Source organism: Mobula hypostoma, chromosome 3 (assembly GCF_963921235.1).
Source record: "Mobula hypostoma chromosome 3, sMobHyp1.1, whole genome shotgun sequence".
In the NCBI taxonomy this organism is placed as follows: Eukaryota; Metazoa; Chordata; class Chondrichthyes; order Myliobatiformes; family Myliobatidae; genus Mobula; species Mobula hypostoma.
This window is the reverse complement of record NC_086099.1, coordinates 190,379,362-190,395,936: the sequence shown is the minus strand read 5'-3', so window position 1 is coordinate 190,395,936 and position 16,575 is coordinate 190,379,362. Positions and strand designations below refer to the sequence as shown.

The following is a 16,575-nucleotide window of genomic DNA, read 5'->3' as shown; positions in this document are numbered from 1 at the left end:
TACTCGTTGGTGAGTGCATGGAAGTCATTACCGTTCTAGCTTCCTAGCCTCAGGATCATTCCAAATTGTTTCCATGACATATACAACATCTTGTAGTCGTGCGCAAGCGTGCTACTAAAGAAACACATGAAGGCAGAGAGAGCTGAACTCAGAATGCCGTTACTGGTTCAAAATCACGCGCTTAAATCTCCCCTCCCATGGGCCCCTGAGACCCGCGGGGCAGACGTGAAGTCAGACTGTCCCCGGAAGGTCCGCCCCAAGCGGGCAGTTCCAAACGCGCTACCGCGTGTCTGCCTGCGACTCCTGATGGCAGTTCGAGTCCTGTGTGTGCAGGCTGCCACACCCCGCCCCCCCTCCCCCCCAGAAATGTCCATCGGGAGAGTGGAGCCCCCGGTCTGTGTGGCTTGCCTGGGTGGCCGGCCTCGCCGGTGCGGTGTGGGTACCCTCACTGGTTGTTCAACTTCCAGGTGCACCGGTTTGAGGCGGTCCACAGTAAAAGTCTCTTCCTGGCCACCCACCTCCATGACACACGTGGTTCCGTTGTGCCAGATCATCTTGAAGGGTCCCTCGTACGGCCGCTGTAGAGGTGACCTGTGCATGCCCCTGCGAATAAAAACATACTCACAGTATCGGAGGTCTTTAGGGGTGAAGGATGGCGTGGGACCACGCCTGGAGGTCAGGACCGGTGCCAGGGTCCCTACCTTGTCCTGCAGCCTCGTTAGCACCACTGCGGGAGTATCTTCCGAACCTTGGGCCTCTGGTACGAACTCAGCTGGGACTGTCAGGGGGGCGCCATAGACCAATTCCGCCAAGGAGGTGTCCGGGTCCTCCTTGGGAGCTGTGCGGATCCCCAGTAGGACCCAAGGAAGCTCATCTGTCCAGTTGGGGCCCCTGAGGTTTGCCATCAGGTCTGAGTTGACATGCCAGTGGAATCGCTCTACCAAACCATTGGACTGGGGATGGTACGCTGTGGTGTGATGCAGCTGGGTGCCCAGGAGCTGCGCCAGTGCTGTCCACAAACCAGACGTGAACTGCGCCCCTCTGTCGGAGGTGATGTCCGTTCGGAGGCCGTAATGAGCGTCCTGGCGCAGGACTCAGTGGACCTGTCTGTGAGCTGTCTGTGATGGCTTCTGGCCATCTGGTGAACCTGTCTACCATGGTAAAGATATACCTGGTACCCTGAGAGAGTGGCAGGGGTCCGATGATGTCCACGTGGATGTGTTGGAACCTCCTGTGCATCGGCAGGAACTGCTGGAGGGGAATCTTTACGTGCCGCTGGACTTTGGCGGTCTGCCAATGTATGCAGGTCCTGGCCCAGTGTTCGACCTGTTTGCGCAAACCGTGCCAGACAAATCTGTCCACTACCAGCTGATAGACGCCCGGATGGATGGGTGGGCCAGATTGTGCAGCATGTTGAACACCGGGTGCCTCCATGCTGCTGGTACCCAGGGTCAGGGTCTGCCGGTAGATATGTCGCAAAGGAGTCGATCCGCTGCCTGGCCGATGGAGACATCCTCCAACTGGAGCCCCGAAACGGCGGTGCGGTAAGCCGGGATCTCGGTGTCCGACCGTTGTGCTTCTGCCAGTGCCGCATAGTCTATTCCTGAGGACGATATGCCTACTGAGTGGAGGCAGGGACGAGACAGTGTGTCAGTGACGACGTTGTTCTTCCCTGTGATGTGGCGGACATCCGTGGTGAATTCTGAAATTAAGGATAGGTGCATCTGCTGCCAAGCTGACCATGGGTCTGATATCTTGGCCACTGCGAAGGTGAGGGGCTTGTGGTCCGTATATACAGTGAACTCCCTTCCCTCGAGGAAGTACCGGAAATGCCGGACAGCCAGGTAGAGTGCTAGCAACTCTCTGTCGAAAGCGCTGTACTTCACCTCTGGTGGCCATAGGTGCCGGCTGAAGAAAGCAAGTGGTCACCACTGGTCCTCAACGAGCTGTTCCAGGACTCCGCCGTCTGCCGTGTTGAAAGCTGTGGGTACTGTGGGTACATCGACTCTCAGATGCACTAGGAGGGCTGCCTTTGCCAGCACCTCCTTGGCCTGCTTGAACACCTCTATGGACTCCGCGTCCCGTGCCACTTCTTTGGCCTCGCTGGCCATCAGGCTGAACAAGGGTCTCATGATGCGTGCTACCACCAGCACAAACCGGTGATAAAAGTTGACCATCCCTACGAACTCCTGCAGGCCCTTGACCGTGCGGGGCTTGGGGAACTGGCGGATGGCCTGGAACTTGTCCAGTAGGGGAACTGCACCATGTCGGTTGACTCTGTGGCCCAAGAAGTTGATCTCCGTCAGCCCGAGCTGGCACCTCGCCGGATTGATTGTCAGTCCGTGGTCGCACAAATGTGCCACGTGCTCTTGGTGCAAACTGCTGGCCACCAGGAGTAAATGAAAATTCAGTACAAGTAAATGAAAATGAAGTCCGGGCCGCGTCCCACCGAGTACATGAGCCTTTGGAAAGTTTGGGCTGCATTCTTGAGACCGAAAGGCATCCTCAGGAATTCGAACGAGCCGAACGGGTTGATGAGGGCTGCCTTGGGCACGTTGTCAGGGTGCACTGGGATCTGATGGTATTCCCTGACCAGGTCGATTTTCGAGAAGATGGTCGCTCCGTGCAGGTTCGCCGTGAAGTCCTGGATGTGGGGTACTGGGTATCTGTTGGTGTTTGTGGCGTCGTTGAGCCTTCTGTAGTCTCCGCAGGACCTCCATCCTCCTGCGGACTTGGGCACTATGTGCAGCGGGGATGCCCACGGGCAGTCTGAGCGGCGTATGATTCCCAACTCTTCCATCTTACGGAACACCTCCTTGGCGAGCTGGAGCTTGTCGGGTGGGAGCCTGCGAGCTCGGGCATGCAGCGGCGGTCCTTGCGTGGGGATGTGGTGCTGCACGCAGTGCTTGGGGTCGGCCATGGAGAACTGCGGGGTGACTATGGAGGGGAATTCCGCCAATACCCTGGCTAACTTATTACCCGAGAGGGTCACGGAATCCAAGTGGAGGGCCGGTAGCTTGGCTTCTCTGACCTGGAAAGTCTGGAACGTGTCGGCGTGGACCAAATGCCGGCCTTTTAGGTCGACCAAGAGGCAGTTGGCTTGTTGGAAATCTGCCCCTAGTAGTGACTGTGACACCATTGCCGACATGGAAGTCCAAGTGAAACGGCTGGACCCGAAATGCAGTGAGATGGTTCACAGGCCATATGTCCGAATACTGGTGCCATTTGCAGTGGTGATTTCGGGACCTTGGACCACGTTACTAGTGTCCATGTTCGAGGGGGGGAGTACGCTGACTTCAGCTCCGGTGTCTACCAGGAAGCGCGGCCCGGAGTGTCGGTCCCAGAGGTATAGGAGGCTGTCTTGGTGGCCAGCCATCGTAGCCATTAGCGACGGCTGGCCCCAGCGTTTCCTGGAAAAGCACATGATGGATGGCAGCGGCGTGCACCTGAGCCCCATCTTTGGTGATAGAAACACCATTGTTCCGAACTTTCGTCTTTTTCCCTTGTGGGTCTTGACGGCTTCAGTTGCGGGGCCTGGGCTTTGGGGTGCGCGATCGTGGCTAGGCCAATGGACGTCTGTTTTAGCCGCGATCCTGCGTGGGTTGCTGAAATCCTCACGCGCGAGGAGGAAGCGAATGCCCTCTGGCATTTGCTTGAGGAACAACTGTTCAAATAAAAGGCATGGCTTATGGCCGTCCATGAGCGCCAGCATATCATTCATGAGCTCGGATGGCGTGCGATCGCCCTGGCCGTCCATGCGTGGGAGCCACGTGGCCGGCTCGCGGCGGGAGAGTCCAAAGGTACAGATCAGAAGCGCCTTAAGCTTAGTGTACCTGTCCTCCATTGGTGGCTGGCGTAGGAAGTCAATGATCCAGCCTGCCGTCTCCTGGTCGAGCGTGCTGACCACGTAGTAGTACCGTGTGGCATCGGCTGTAATGTCTCTGATATTGAACTGGGCCTCAGCCTGCTCGAGCCAAACGTGAGGCTGAGTGGCCCAGAAAGTTGGGAGCTTCAGAGAGACCGCGCTGTGTGAGTTGCTCGAACTATGGCTGGTTGCTGAGTCGCTGGCTCCAGATGCCATCTGGAATGTCGGGGTCACCAATGTAGTCGTGCGCAAATGCACTACTGAAGAAACACACGGAGGCAGAGAGAGCTGAACTCAGAATGCCTTAACTGATTCAAAATCGCGCGCTTAACTCTCCCCTCCCATGGGCCCCTGCGACCCGCGGGGCAGACGTGACATCAGACTGTCCCCGGAAGGTCCACCCCGAGTGGGTAGTTTCAAACGCGCTACCGCGTGTCTGCCCACGGCTCCCGATGGCGGTTCGAGTCCCACTTGTGCGGGCCGCCACAATCTCACAGTTTTTTTCTTGTCAGGGATGCATGAGGAAAATCACTCAGACTTTATCTACTTTCTTTCAAGGAAGAACAGGCATTTGCAAGTTCTCCCAGAGTGGAGGTGTTCATAGACTGGATGTATATAGTGTTATTCTATATAGGTTACCTCTGGCATCCGCCTGCCAGGACCACCTTGCAGTAGTCCTTATTGTGGGCACCTTGTACAAATAACAATGCTGAAGGTCATGTTCTTCATTATCCTGTCCAGGTTCCTCTGATCATCTGGGAGTGCTATTTTCCACAAACTGGACCCATCCAACCTGTCATTGCAACATCCTCGCTTTAAGTGCCTAATATCTGAGGGAATGTTGCTTTTATTGTGGTATTTCTCTTAAAAGCTCACTGCTAATGTTGCTGCTGCTGGATTAAATTCCAGCTGCTGTGAGAATTTGCAATAGAACAAAAAATAGTGTGTATTGAAACTGATAACATGCCAAGATACACATGGAAACTCAGCAACACTACTCTTGGAAAAGCAAAACAAAATCATATTAAGAGACTTTGACAGTGTTAGGGGGACACAGAGTGCTGTTTTAATGCCCTTAAACTATAGTAAAGCAATTTCTTGGCTGGCATATTCCCTCAGTACTGCAACAGTATCAATCTGGTTTGTATGTTTTGATCCACTGTCCCTTGATCAACTCACATGTTCGATGAAGAACTTATTAACAATATCCTTTATCTTTTAATATTCTTTCTTTTATATGAGTTACTCATTTTTAAAAAAACCACACATTTAACCAATTCAATCAGTACATCCTTGCTTAGGCTAAGATATTAGTTAATTTAAGAGGAATTGCCTGGGTGCACTCTAAGGATTGCTGGTTTGAGTTCCAGAATCAGCTATTCTGCGGTTGTTTGTCCCCTTGGTTGTGGATGCTTAATGTTGAACTTCTTTTGTACTGAGGCTGCCATTTTAATTTGTGTGATCTTTCAAACATCCCTGCATGCATTATTATCTCCTTTCTCTGGAACATTCTTGCTCCAGACCTCTTCCTGTAATTCACTTTGGAGGTTATTAGTGTCCCATGATCTCCTTTCTCTGGCGTTTGGGCTGCTAGTACAAGAACATCCTCTCTTTTCATTGTTCTTCTGATTTTCTTTTATTTAGCCTCCTTTGTGGAAAATTTCCAAGAACACAGAAGGTTGATGCTAATTTAAAATTGACTTCTTTTTCTATCTATAGATGCATCAATGCTAGCCACATGTCTACAGATATCAGTAGGTATTCTGTTTCATTGTTCCAAAACTAACTATTCAGATATTTATAGTTTGCCTGAGGTCTGCATTATTGCCTTCTTTAGTTGTTTTTCTGTTTGTCCACTTAGAACTCAGGCATTCACTATTAGGTTCCAAAGTCAATTTACTGCTTCTTTTTTTGATTGATGAATGTTTTGATCCCCTCCTTGCTATCCCAAGAAATCAGCATAAGCACCGGCCTGATGGGCCACAAGGCTCTAGACAGACTTTAAACTTTTTGCTATCCCAACTTTATGAAATTATCAAAAGATCAGAATAATCAGTACAAATAAAAGGTGTTTAATTTCACTTTTTACATAGTTCAAGACTATGCTTGATGTAATTTCTGCAGTCTTCAAAGTAATTCTCTTATCTTCTAAAGCTTCAAAGATGACAAAACTCAACAGAAAGATCAGACTACCAGCAATATTAAAGAAGGCAAAGAAAATGGTGAAATAATTCCAACCAGGCGATACAAGTGCAAAGAATCTAAAGAAAGGAAATCTTCGTTGAAGAGAACGTGAGTTTATGTTTCTAACTGGTTTATCTTCTTTGTATTTTCTCATAACACCAATCATAGGAATACTGATAAATTTTAAACTTTATTCTGTGTTTTCTGTATCACTCTGTATTTTTGTTTGGATGGTAAAGTCATGTGATAATAGCATTTCATTACTACTATATAGGCGTAATAGGAATGTGTGGTTGATATTGCCTATTTCCATTCAATAAATACACTTAATAATTAATGATCTAGATTTCATTGACATAATCACAAACAAGTGAAAATCTGCAGATGCTGGAAATTCGGAACAACAGACACAAAATGCTGGAGAAACTCAGCAGCTATGGAAAATGGTACAGTCGACGTTTTGGGCTGAGACCCTTCAGTAGGACTAGAGAAAAAAAGATGAGGAGTAGAGTTAAAAGGTGGGGGGGGGAGGAGGGAGAAACAAGGTGATAGGTGAAACTGGGAGGGGGAGGGCTAAAGTAAAGAGTTGGGACATTGATTGGTGAAAAAGATACAGGGCTGGAGAAGGGGGAATCTGATAGGAGAGGACAGAAGGTCATGGAAGAAAGAAAAGGTGGTGACGGGCAGGCAAGGAGATAAGGTGAGAGAGGGAAAAGGGGATGGGGAATGAAGTGGGGGAGCCAATACTGCAAGTTTGAGAAATCAATGTTTAAGCCATCAGGTTGGTTTTATAACAGACATCAATAGATAAGCTGTCTTCAGAGATAGAGACGGAGAGATCGAGAAAGGGGAGGGAGGTGTCCGTGGATGGTGTGTATGAATTTTAGCAAGGCATTTGATAAGGTACCCCATGCAATGCTTATTGAGAAAGGAAGGAGGTATGGGATCCAAGGGGACATTGCTTTGTGGATCCAGAATTGGTTTGCCCACAGAAGGCAAAGAGTGGTTGTAGATGGGTCATATTCTGCATGGAGGCCGGTAACCAGTGGTGTGCCTCAGGGATCTGTTCTGGGACCCCTACTCTGTGTGATTTTTATAAATGACCTGGGTGAGGAAGTGGAGGGATGGATTAGTAAATTTGCTGATGTCACAAAGGTTGGGGGTGTTGTGAATAGTGTGGAAGGCTGTCAGAGGTTACAGCGGGATATTGATAGGGTGTAAAAATGGGCTGAGAAGTGGCAGATGGAGTTCAACCCAGATAAGTGTGGGGTGGTTCATTTTGGAAGGACAAATATGATGCCAGAATACAGCTTTAGTGGCAAGACTCTTGGCAATGTGGAGAATTAGAGGGATCTTGGGGTCCGAGTCCATAGGACACTCAAAGCTGCTATGCAGGTTGACTCTGTGGTTAAGAAGGCATACGGTGCATTGGCCTTCATCAATCGTGGGATTGAGTTTAAGAATAGAAACATAGAAACGTAGAAAATAGGTGCAGGAGTAGGCCATTCGGCCCTTCGAGCCTGCACCGCCATTTATTATGATCATGGCTGATCATCCAACTCAGAACCCCGCCCCAGCCTTCCCTCCATACGCCCTGACCCCTGTAGCCACAAGGGCCATATCTAACTCCCTCTTAAACATAGCCAATGAACTGGCCTCAACAGTTTCCTATGGCAGAGAATTCCACAGATTCACCACTCTCTGTGTGAAGAAGTTTTTCCTAATCTCGGTCCTAAAAGGCTTCCCCTCTATCCTCAAACTGTGACCCCTCGTTCTGGACTTCCCCAACATCGGGAACAATCTTCCTGCATCTAGCCTGTCCAATCCCTTTAGGATCTTATACGTTTCAATCAGATCCCCCCTCAATCTTCTAAATTCCAACGAGTACAAGCCCAGTTCATCCAGTCTTTCTTCATATGAAAGTCCTGCCATCCCAGGGATCAATCTGGTGAACCTTCTTTGTACTCCCTCTATGGCAAAGATGTCTTTCCTCAGGTTAGGGGACCAAAACTGCACACAATACTCCAGGTGTGGTCTCACCAAGGCCTTGTACAACTGCAGTAGTACCTCCCTGCTCCTGTACTCGAATCCTCTCGCTATAAATGCCAGCATACCATTCGCCTTTTTCACCGCCTGCTGTACCTGCATGCCCACTTTCAATGACTGGTGTATAATGACACCCAGGTCTCGTTGCACCTCCCCTTTTCCTAATCGGCCACCATTCAGATAATAATCTGTTTTCCTATTTTTGCCACCAAAGTGGATAACTTCACATTTATCCACATTAAATTGCATCTGCCATGAGTTTGCCCACTCACCCAACCTATCCAAGTCACCCTGCATCCTCTTAGCATCCTCCTCACTGCTAACACTGCCACCCAGCTTCGTGTCATCCACAAACTTGGAGATGCTGCATTTAATTCCCTCATCCAAGTCATTAATATATATTGTAAACAACTGGGGTCCCAGCACTGAGCCTTGCGGTACCCCACTAGTCACCACCTGCCATTCTGAAAAGGTCCCGTTTATTCCCACTCTTTGCTTCCTGTCTGCTAACCAATTCTCCACCCACACCAATACCTTACCCCCAATACCGTGTGCTTTAAGTTTGCACACTAATCTCCTGTGTGGGACCTTGTTAAAAGCCTTTTGAAAATCCAAATATACCACATCCACTGGTTCTCCCCTATCCACTCTACCAGTTACATCCTCAAAAAATTCTGTGAGATTCGTCAGACATGATTTTCCTTTCACAAATCCATGCTGACTTTGTCCGATCATTTCACCGCTTTCCAAATGTGCTGTTATCACATCCTTGATAACTGACTCCAGCAGTTTCCCCACCACCGACGTTAGGCTAACCGGTCTATAATTCCCCGGTTTCTCTCTCCCTCCTTTTTTAAAAAGTGGGGTTACATTAGCCACCCTCCAATCCTCAGGAACTAGTCCAGAATCTAACGAGTTTTGAAAAATTATCACTAATGCATCCACTATTTCTTGGGCTACTTCCTTAAGCACTCTGGGATGCAGACCATCTGGCCCTGGGGATTTATCTGCCTTCAATCCCTTCAATTTACCTAACACCACTTCCCTACTAACATGTATTTCACTCAGTTCCTCCATCTCACTGGACCCTCTGTCCCTTACTATTTCTGGAAGATTATTTATGTCCTCCTTAGTGAAGACAGAACCAAAGTAATTATTCAATTGGTCTGCCATGTCCTTGCTCCCCATAATCAATTCACCTGTTTCTGTCTGCAGGGGACCTACATTTGTCTTTACCAGTCTTTTCCTTTTTACATATCTATAAAAGCTTTTACAGTCCGTTTTTATGTTCCCCGCCAGTTTTCTCTCATAATCTTTTTTCCCCTTCCTAATTAAGCCCTTTGTCCTCCTCTGCTGAACTCTGAATTTCTCCCAGTCCTCAGGTGAGCCACTTTCTCTGGCTAATTTGTATGCTACTTCTTTGGAATTGATACTATCCCTAATTTCTCTTGTCAGCCACGGGTGCACTACCTTCCTTGATTTATTCTTTTGCCAAACTGGGATGAACAATTGTTGTAGTTCATCCGTGCAACCTTTAAATGCTTGCCATTGCATATCCACCGTCAATCCTTTAAGTGTCATTTGCCAGTCTATTTTAGCTAATTCACGTCTCATACCTTCAAAGTTACCCCTCTTTAAGTGCAGAACCTTTGTTTCTGAATTAACTATCTCACTCTCCATATTAATGAAGAATTCCACCATATTATGGTCACTCTTACCCAAGGGGCCTCTCACGACAAGATCGCTAATTAACCCTTCCTCATTGCTCAAAACCCAGTCCAGAATAGCCTGCTCTCTAGTCGGTTCTTCGACATGTTGGTTCAAAAAACCATCCCGCATACATTCCAAGAAATCCTTTTCCTCAGCACCTTTACCAATTTGGTTCACCCAGTCTACATGTAGATTGAAGTCACCCATTATAACTGCTGTTCCTTTATTGCACACATTTCTAATTTCCTGTTTAATACCATCTCCGACCTCACTACTACTGTTAGGTGGCCTGTACACAACTCCCACCAGCGTCTTCTGCCCCTTAGTGTTACGCAGCTCTACCCATATCGATTCCACATCTTCCCGGCTTATGTCCTTCCTTTCTATTGCGTTAATCTCTTCTTTAACCAGCAACGCCACCCCACCTCCCCTTCCTTCATGTCTATCCCTCCTGAATATTGAATATCCCTGAACGTTGAGCTCCCATCCCTGGTCACCCTGGAGCCATGTCTCTGTGATCCCAACTATATCATAATCATTAATAACAGTCTGCACTTTCAATTCATCCACCTTATTACGAATGCTCCTTGCATTGACACATAAAGCCTTCAGGCGCTCTTTTACAACTCTCTTAGCCCTTATACAATTATGTTGAAAAGTGGCCCTTTTTAATGCTTGCCCTGGATTTGTCGGCCTGCCACTTTTACTTTTCTCCTTTGTACTTTTTGCTTCTACCTTCACTTTACACCCCTCTGTCTCTCTGCACTGGTTCCCATCCCTCTGTTGTGAACTAACCTCCTCACGCCTAGCCTCTTTAATTTGATTCCCACCCCCCAACCATTCTAGTTTAAAGTCACCTCAGTAGCCCTCGCTAATCTCCCTGCCAGGATATTGGTCCCCCTAGGATTCAAGTGTAACCCGTCCTTTTTGTACAGGTCACGCCTGCCCCAGAAGAGGTCCCAATGATCCAAAAACTTGAATCCCTGCCCCCTGCTCCAATCCCTCAGCCACGCATTTATCCTCCACCTCATCGCATTCCTACTCTCACTGTCGCGTGGCACAGGCAGTAATCCCGAGATTACTACCTTTGCGGTCCTTTTTCTCAACTCCCTTCCTAGCTCCCTATATTCTCCTTTCAGGACCTCATCCCTTTTCCTACCTATGTCATTGGTACCTATATGTACCACGACCTCTGGCTCCTCACCCTCCCACTTCAGGATATCTTGGACACGATCAGAAATATCCTGGACCCTGGCACCAGGGAGGCAAACTACCATCCGGGTCTCTGGACTGCGTCCACAGAATCGCCTATCTGACCCCCTTACTATCGAGTCCCCTATCACAACTGCCCTCCTCTTCCTTGCCCTACCCTTCTGAGCTACAGGGCCAGACTCTGTGCCGGAGGCACGGCCACTGTCGCTTCCCCCGGGTAAGCTGTCTCCCCCAACAGTACTCAAACAGGAGTACCTGTTGTTAAGGGGCACAGCCACCGGGGTACTCCCCATCACCTGACTTTTCCCCTTCCCCCTCCTAACCGTGACCCACTTGTCTGCCTCCCGTGGCCCCGGCGTGACCACCTGCCTTCCACTCCTCTCTATCACCTCCTCGCTCTCCCTGACCAGACGAAGGTCATCGAGCTGCAGCTCCAGTTCCGTAACGCGGTCCCTTAGGAGCTGCATCTCGATGCACTTGGCGCAGATGTAGACGTCCGGGAGGCTTGGAGACTCCAGGGCCTCCCACATCCGACACCGAGAACAGCAAACTGCCCTCACAGTCATAATGCCCCTCTCCTCAAATAGCAACAGAAAATGAATGTCAAACCTTCCTCGCCTCGCCCGCTTCCGCCTAAGCCCGTTGAGCCGAAGCCCTTAAGTCTTCACTCTGCTCCCGGCTCACTCCGCCGCCCGCAAACTACGCTGCCCGCTCTATGAGGCTTTGTTCCTTTTAAATCTGCCGCGCTGCACTGCCCGACGTCACACGCCTGCGCAGTCCCGCCTCTCAGAAAGCCGTTGGAGAAAAAAAATAACTAAAATTTCAAAAATCTCTTTCTCGGCACTCCCACTCAGACTCTCAGACTCCTTCTTCGAATAGAGGTAATAGGACCCTGGTTAGACCCTACTTGGAGTACTGTGCTCAATTCTGGTCGCCTCACTACAGGAAGGACGTGGAAACCATAGAAAGTGTACAGAGGAGATTTCCAAGGATGTTGCCTGGATTGGGGAGCATGCCTTATGAAAATAGGTTGAGTGAACTTGGCCTTTTCTCCTTGGAGTGACGGAGGATGAGAGGTGACCTGATAGAGGTGTACAAGATAATGAGAGACATTGATAGTGTGGATAGCCAGAAACTTTTTCCCAGGGCTGAAATGGCTAGCACGAGAGGGCATAGTTTTAAGGTGCTTGGAAGTTGGTACAGAGGAGATGTCAGGGGTAAGTATTTTATGCAGAAAGTGGTGAGTGCATGGAATGGGCTGCTGGCGGCGGTGGTGAAGGTGGACGCGGAGCTTAGAAAAACAGAGGGCTATGGGTAAGCCTAGGTAGTTCTAAGGTAGGGACATGTTCGGCACAGCTTTGTGGGACGAAGGGTCTGTATTGTGCTGTAGGTTTTCTATGTTTCTATGTAAATGGACCAGGTAAATTTGAGGGCAGGGTGGAAGTTGGAAACAAAGTGGATGAAGTCGACGAGTTCCACATGGGTGCAGGAAGCAGCACCAATGCAGTCATTGATGTAGTGAAAGAAAAGTGGGGGACGGCTACCAGTGTAAGCTTGAAACATGGACTGTTCCACATAGTTGACATAAAGGCAGGCACAGCTAGGACACATGCGAGTGCCCATGGCTACACCTTTGTTTGAAGGAAGTGGGAAGAGCCTAAATCTGACCTAAATCTGTTTCCTTTGATCCCAATTGAAATCATTTGAAGACTATGTCTAACCCCCACTACGATCCTTTTGGACTTCATGAAGAGTTTAATGGTGGTGGTGGAGAAATATGAAATGTTTGGCCCTCTGAATATACCAGCAAGTCTAGGATTTCCATACTTCACAATTAAAGTATGGGAAATTGGGGCTGAATTCAATTTCACCATTTGGTGGTTGGGATCGGAAATGAAGGTCATTTGATCCAGCCAAATGAGTTACTTACCTGATACTATCCCTTGGGTCCCATTGAAGTTAGCCCTCCTCCAGTTGAGAAGTTATACTTACTTATTATTTTATTACTTATGTATTTATTAATCACACGTACATCAAAACATACAGTGAAATGCATAGTTTGCATTAACAACCAACACAGTATGGAAGTGAACATGTTCCAAATCCAACATAACAGGCTCATAATCTTCAGCTGACAGCACGTAACTATTATACAACAAGCAACAACAAATCAAACCCTCTTCCACCCCTCCCAACCCATCCACACAGATGAGCCTTCAACCCCACAACAAACCATCTGTGGATGCCACCTTCCAGACCATGCTCCCAGACTTCTAACCTCCAGAATTGCTTACCTAGGGCTTTGACCTCCAGACTGGCTGACCTCTGTACTCACCGACCTCGGGCTTCGACCTTAAGACCTACCATTTTCTGGACTTCTACGTCTGACTCACCATCTGGGCTTGGACTTCCAGACTTGCTGACTTGCAGACTCACGTTCTAGGGCTTCGATCATCAGACTCGCTGAACTCTGGGCTTCGAAATCCAGATTCGCGGATCTAGGACTTTGATCTCCAGACTTGCACACCTAGGGTTTCAACCTCTGGACTTGCTGTCCTCTGGGCCTCGACCCCCTGAATCGCCATACTCTGGTCCTTGACCGCCGGGCCTCTGGGCCCTGGACCAGAGGACATACCGTCCTCTGCACCCTAACTTCCCATGCTGTCCCCAGATTTAAAAAATGAAGAACCTAATGGACATCATAGTTCAGCATCATCTTGAAAAAACTTCTTTTGATCGATACTTGCCTTTTACCATTACCACCTGGCCAGTATGGATGATTTAGGCCAAAGAGCTCATTTCGGTACTGTTCAACTCTATAATTTTATAATTCTATGACTCGTACTTCCCTGCACCTGCACCAGCACCAGCTATGAAAATATGCTGATCACCTTAAAGTCGTCAAAACACAATTCAGAAACACCATTTTTGTTTTTTTTTTAAATACTGGGATAATTGGTTTCACCCAATCACACCACTCTATATTTCATGATTAATTTCACAGGTTTATTCCTTTATCTCACTTGCAATATTTATGATTCATGGAGTTCCCACAGAAATATTCCCTCTTCCTACAGAATTTCCTTTTTTTTTACTTTTTAATATATTTTGTCTTCTGAGGTATCCTACTTCTATAACGCTACAACTCCTTAATAGTCTTATTCCCTTTATTGAATATCTTCTACTCAGAAATATTAAATAAATTATCCTGTCTGTTTTTTTGTAAGATATATTTCAAATACTTTCTTTGCATTAAAAAACTATGTCTATTTGTTCAAGTGGCTGTTAGTCTAATTCATTGTACTTTGTGTGATTGTGTTTTACATATGATTTTGAAAATAACATGTTTTTGCTGACCACATAATCTCTTAATCTGCACCCACTCCTTCATGCTTTAACACTCTTTTAATACTCATCCATTTGTTCAACGTATTTATTTTTTCTGCTTCTACATTTGGTGGGTACCTACAGCCTGAATTCTATTAATGCTTGGCAGTATCAGCTGCCTATTTTATCTGTTGAGACCAAAGTTACACTTATTGGTGGACAGGAAACTGAGAAGTTCTTATGTGGAGTCAAAGTTCAAAGTAATTATCAAAGTGCATATATGTCATCATATACAACCCTGAGATTCATTTTCGAGTGGGCAATCACAGTAAATACAAAAAACGTAATAGAATCAATGAAAAACCACACCCAACAAGATGGACAACAACCACTGTGCAAAAGTAGGCAACAGACTGTACAAATAAAAAAAGAGACAAAAATAAATAGGAATAAATAAATAAACAATAAATATCGAGAACATTAGATGAAGAGTCCTTGAAAATAAATCCATAGATTGTGGGAACACTTCAGTGATGGGGTAAGTGAAGTTGTCCCCTTTGATTCAAGAACATGGTGGTTGAGGGGTAATAACCGTTCCTGAACCTGTGGTGAGGGCCCTGTGACTCCAGTACCATCTTCCTGATTGCTCAGTGGTGGGAAGAGCCTTACCAGTGATGGACTGGGCTGTATCCACGACTCTTTGTAGGCTTTTCTGTATGAAGGCCTTGGTGTTTCTGTACCAGGCTATGATGCAACCAGTTGATGTATTCTCCACTGCCTATCTATAAAAGTTCGTCAAAATTTTAGATGCATGCCCATTCTAAGGAAGTGGAGGTGCTTCTGTACTTTCTTCATAATTGCACTTGTGTGCTTGGCTCAAGACAGATCTCCTGAAATGATAGCACTGAGGCATTTAAAATTGCGGGCCCTCTCCACCTCTGATCCCCTGCTAAAAACTGGTTCATGGACCTCCAGTTTCTTCCTCTTGAAGTTAATAATCATCTCCTTTGTCTTTCTTGTATTGAATGAGAGGTTGTTATTGTGGCAAAGCCTTTGATGGTCAAAGTTTTAATTGATAATTGCAAGGGGATTCAGCTGTGTGGAGTGGAGGGCATTAGTTTTTTTGTAGCAATGTTGAGGAATATTGTTCTTCTTCTGGAATCTTAATGTTAAAGATATTATTAGACTACCTTTGGGCAACATCCAGCAGTGTAAACTATTATATTCCATGTATTATTCTTAAGTTAATAGACACCTGTACTTGCAAACATTCAGATCTGGAAAGTATTTAGATATGAACTATTAAGTGGCAAGAAACATTATGAGACAATGATCCATCATCAAAAACATGAAGTATAGCCACCTCTCATTTACATTCAATCCAATTAGCAAGATCAAGTTCACTACGACAATGGGCTACCATTGGACAGAAACCTAACTGGTCTTGGCACAAAGGAGAGACACTTTGGTTAAATGATTTTATATATTGTTTATAATTCTCTGTACAATTAAACATATTTAAATAAATGGTGTAAGATACAGCCAAAGGAATATTCTAACAATGTAAAGGTGTACTCTTTCATCTTCAGCTGTTAAGTTTTTTTTAAATTTTGTAATGGCAGAGGTTCTCTAGAGGCAGAAGACATGGATGAGAGTTCTACAGATAGTGAGGAAGAGCAACTAGATATGGATAGACAAAAGGAATCCAGCACTGATTTGCCTTCTGAATATTGGCAGATTCAGAAAGTGGTGAAATACCTGAAGGTAATGACACAAGGCCATGAATGTGCTTGCTCACATGTTGTGTTAGAAAATGACAAATATCCATCTCAAAGTTTAGAAATTTTTTTAGAGAATATTTGCCACAAATCCAATATTGACACAAGTGGATTTGATGATCATAGTTGTGGGTTGGGCACTAAGTTTTTGATGGGAAACTCTGAACATGCATGATAACCCTGCCAGGAAATCAGGCGGATTGTCAAGCTTGGCTTGCAGTTAATGAGGAGTATTTGGAGCAGGCTGGAGACACTGGTAAGAATCCTTCGGAGATTCCGGGAATTGCGGTAGGTTTATGCCTGATTCCTAACACTGCTAATCTTGTTTCGATCCTTGATTGGACACCTTTATAAGAAAAAAATGGATTGTTTGTCTGATGAAAATGGGTGGAAGAAATACAGAACAATTTGGTGTGTTGGGCTCTGTGTTTTTGCTCTTTAATCACAAACAAA

The 16,575-nt window shown here is 46.7% G+C and overlaps 1 protein-coding gene across 1 annotated transcript in view; it reads left to right on the top strand.

The window, feature by feature from the left end:
- The window catches only part of odad2 (outer dynein arm docking complex subunit 2), a 277,448-nt gene that overhangs the window by 96,422 nt on the left and 164,451 nt on the right, over nucleotides 1–16,575 (top strand). The window contains exons 9-10 of the mRNA XM_063042406.1: nucleotides 6,020–6,157; nucleotides 15,967–16,108. Coding sequence (XP_062898476.1) covers nucleotides 6,020–6,157; nucleotides 15,967–16,108 — 280 coding nt within the window. The remainder of the gene's footprint in view (nucleotides 1–6,019; nucleotides 6,158–15,966; nucleotides 16,109–16,575) is intronic.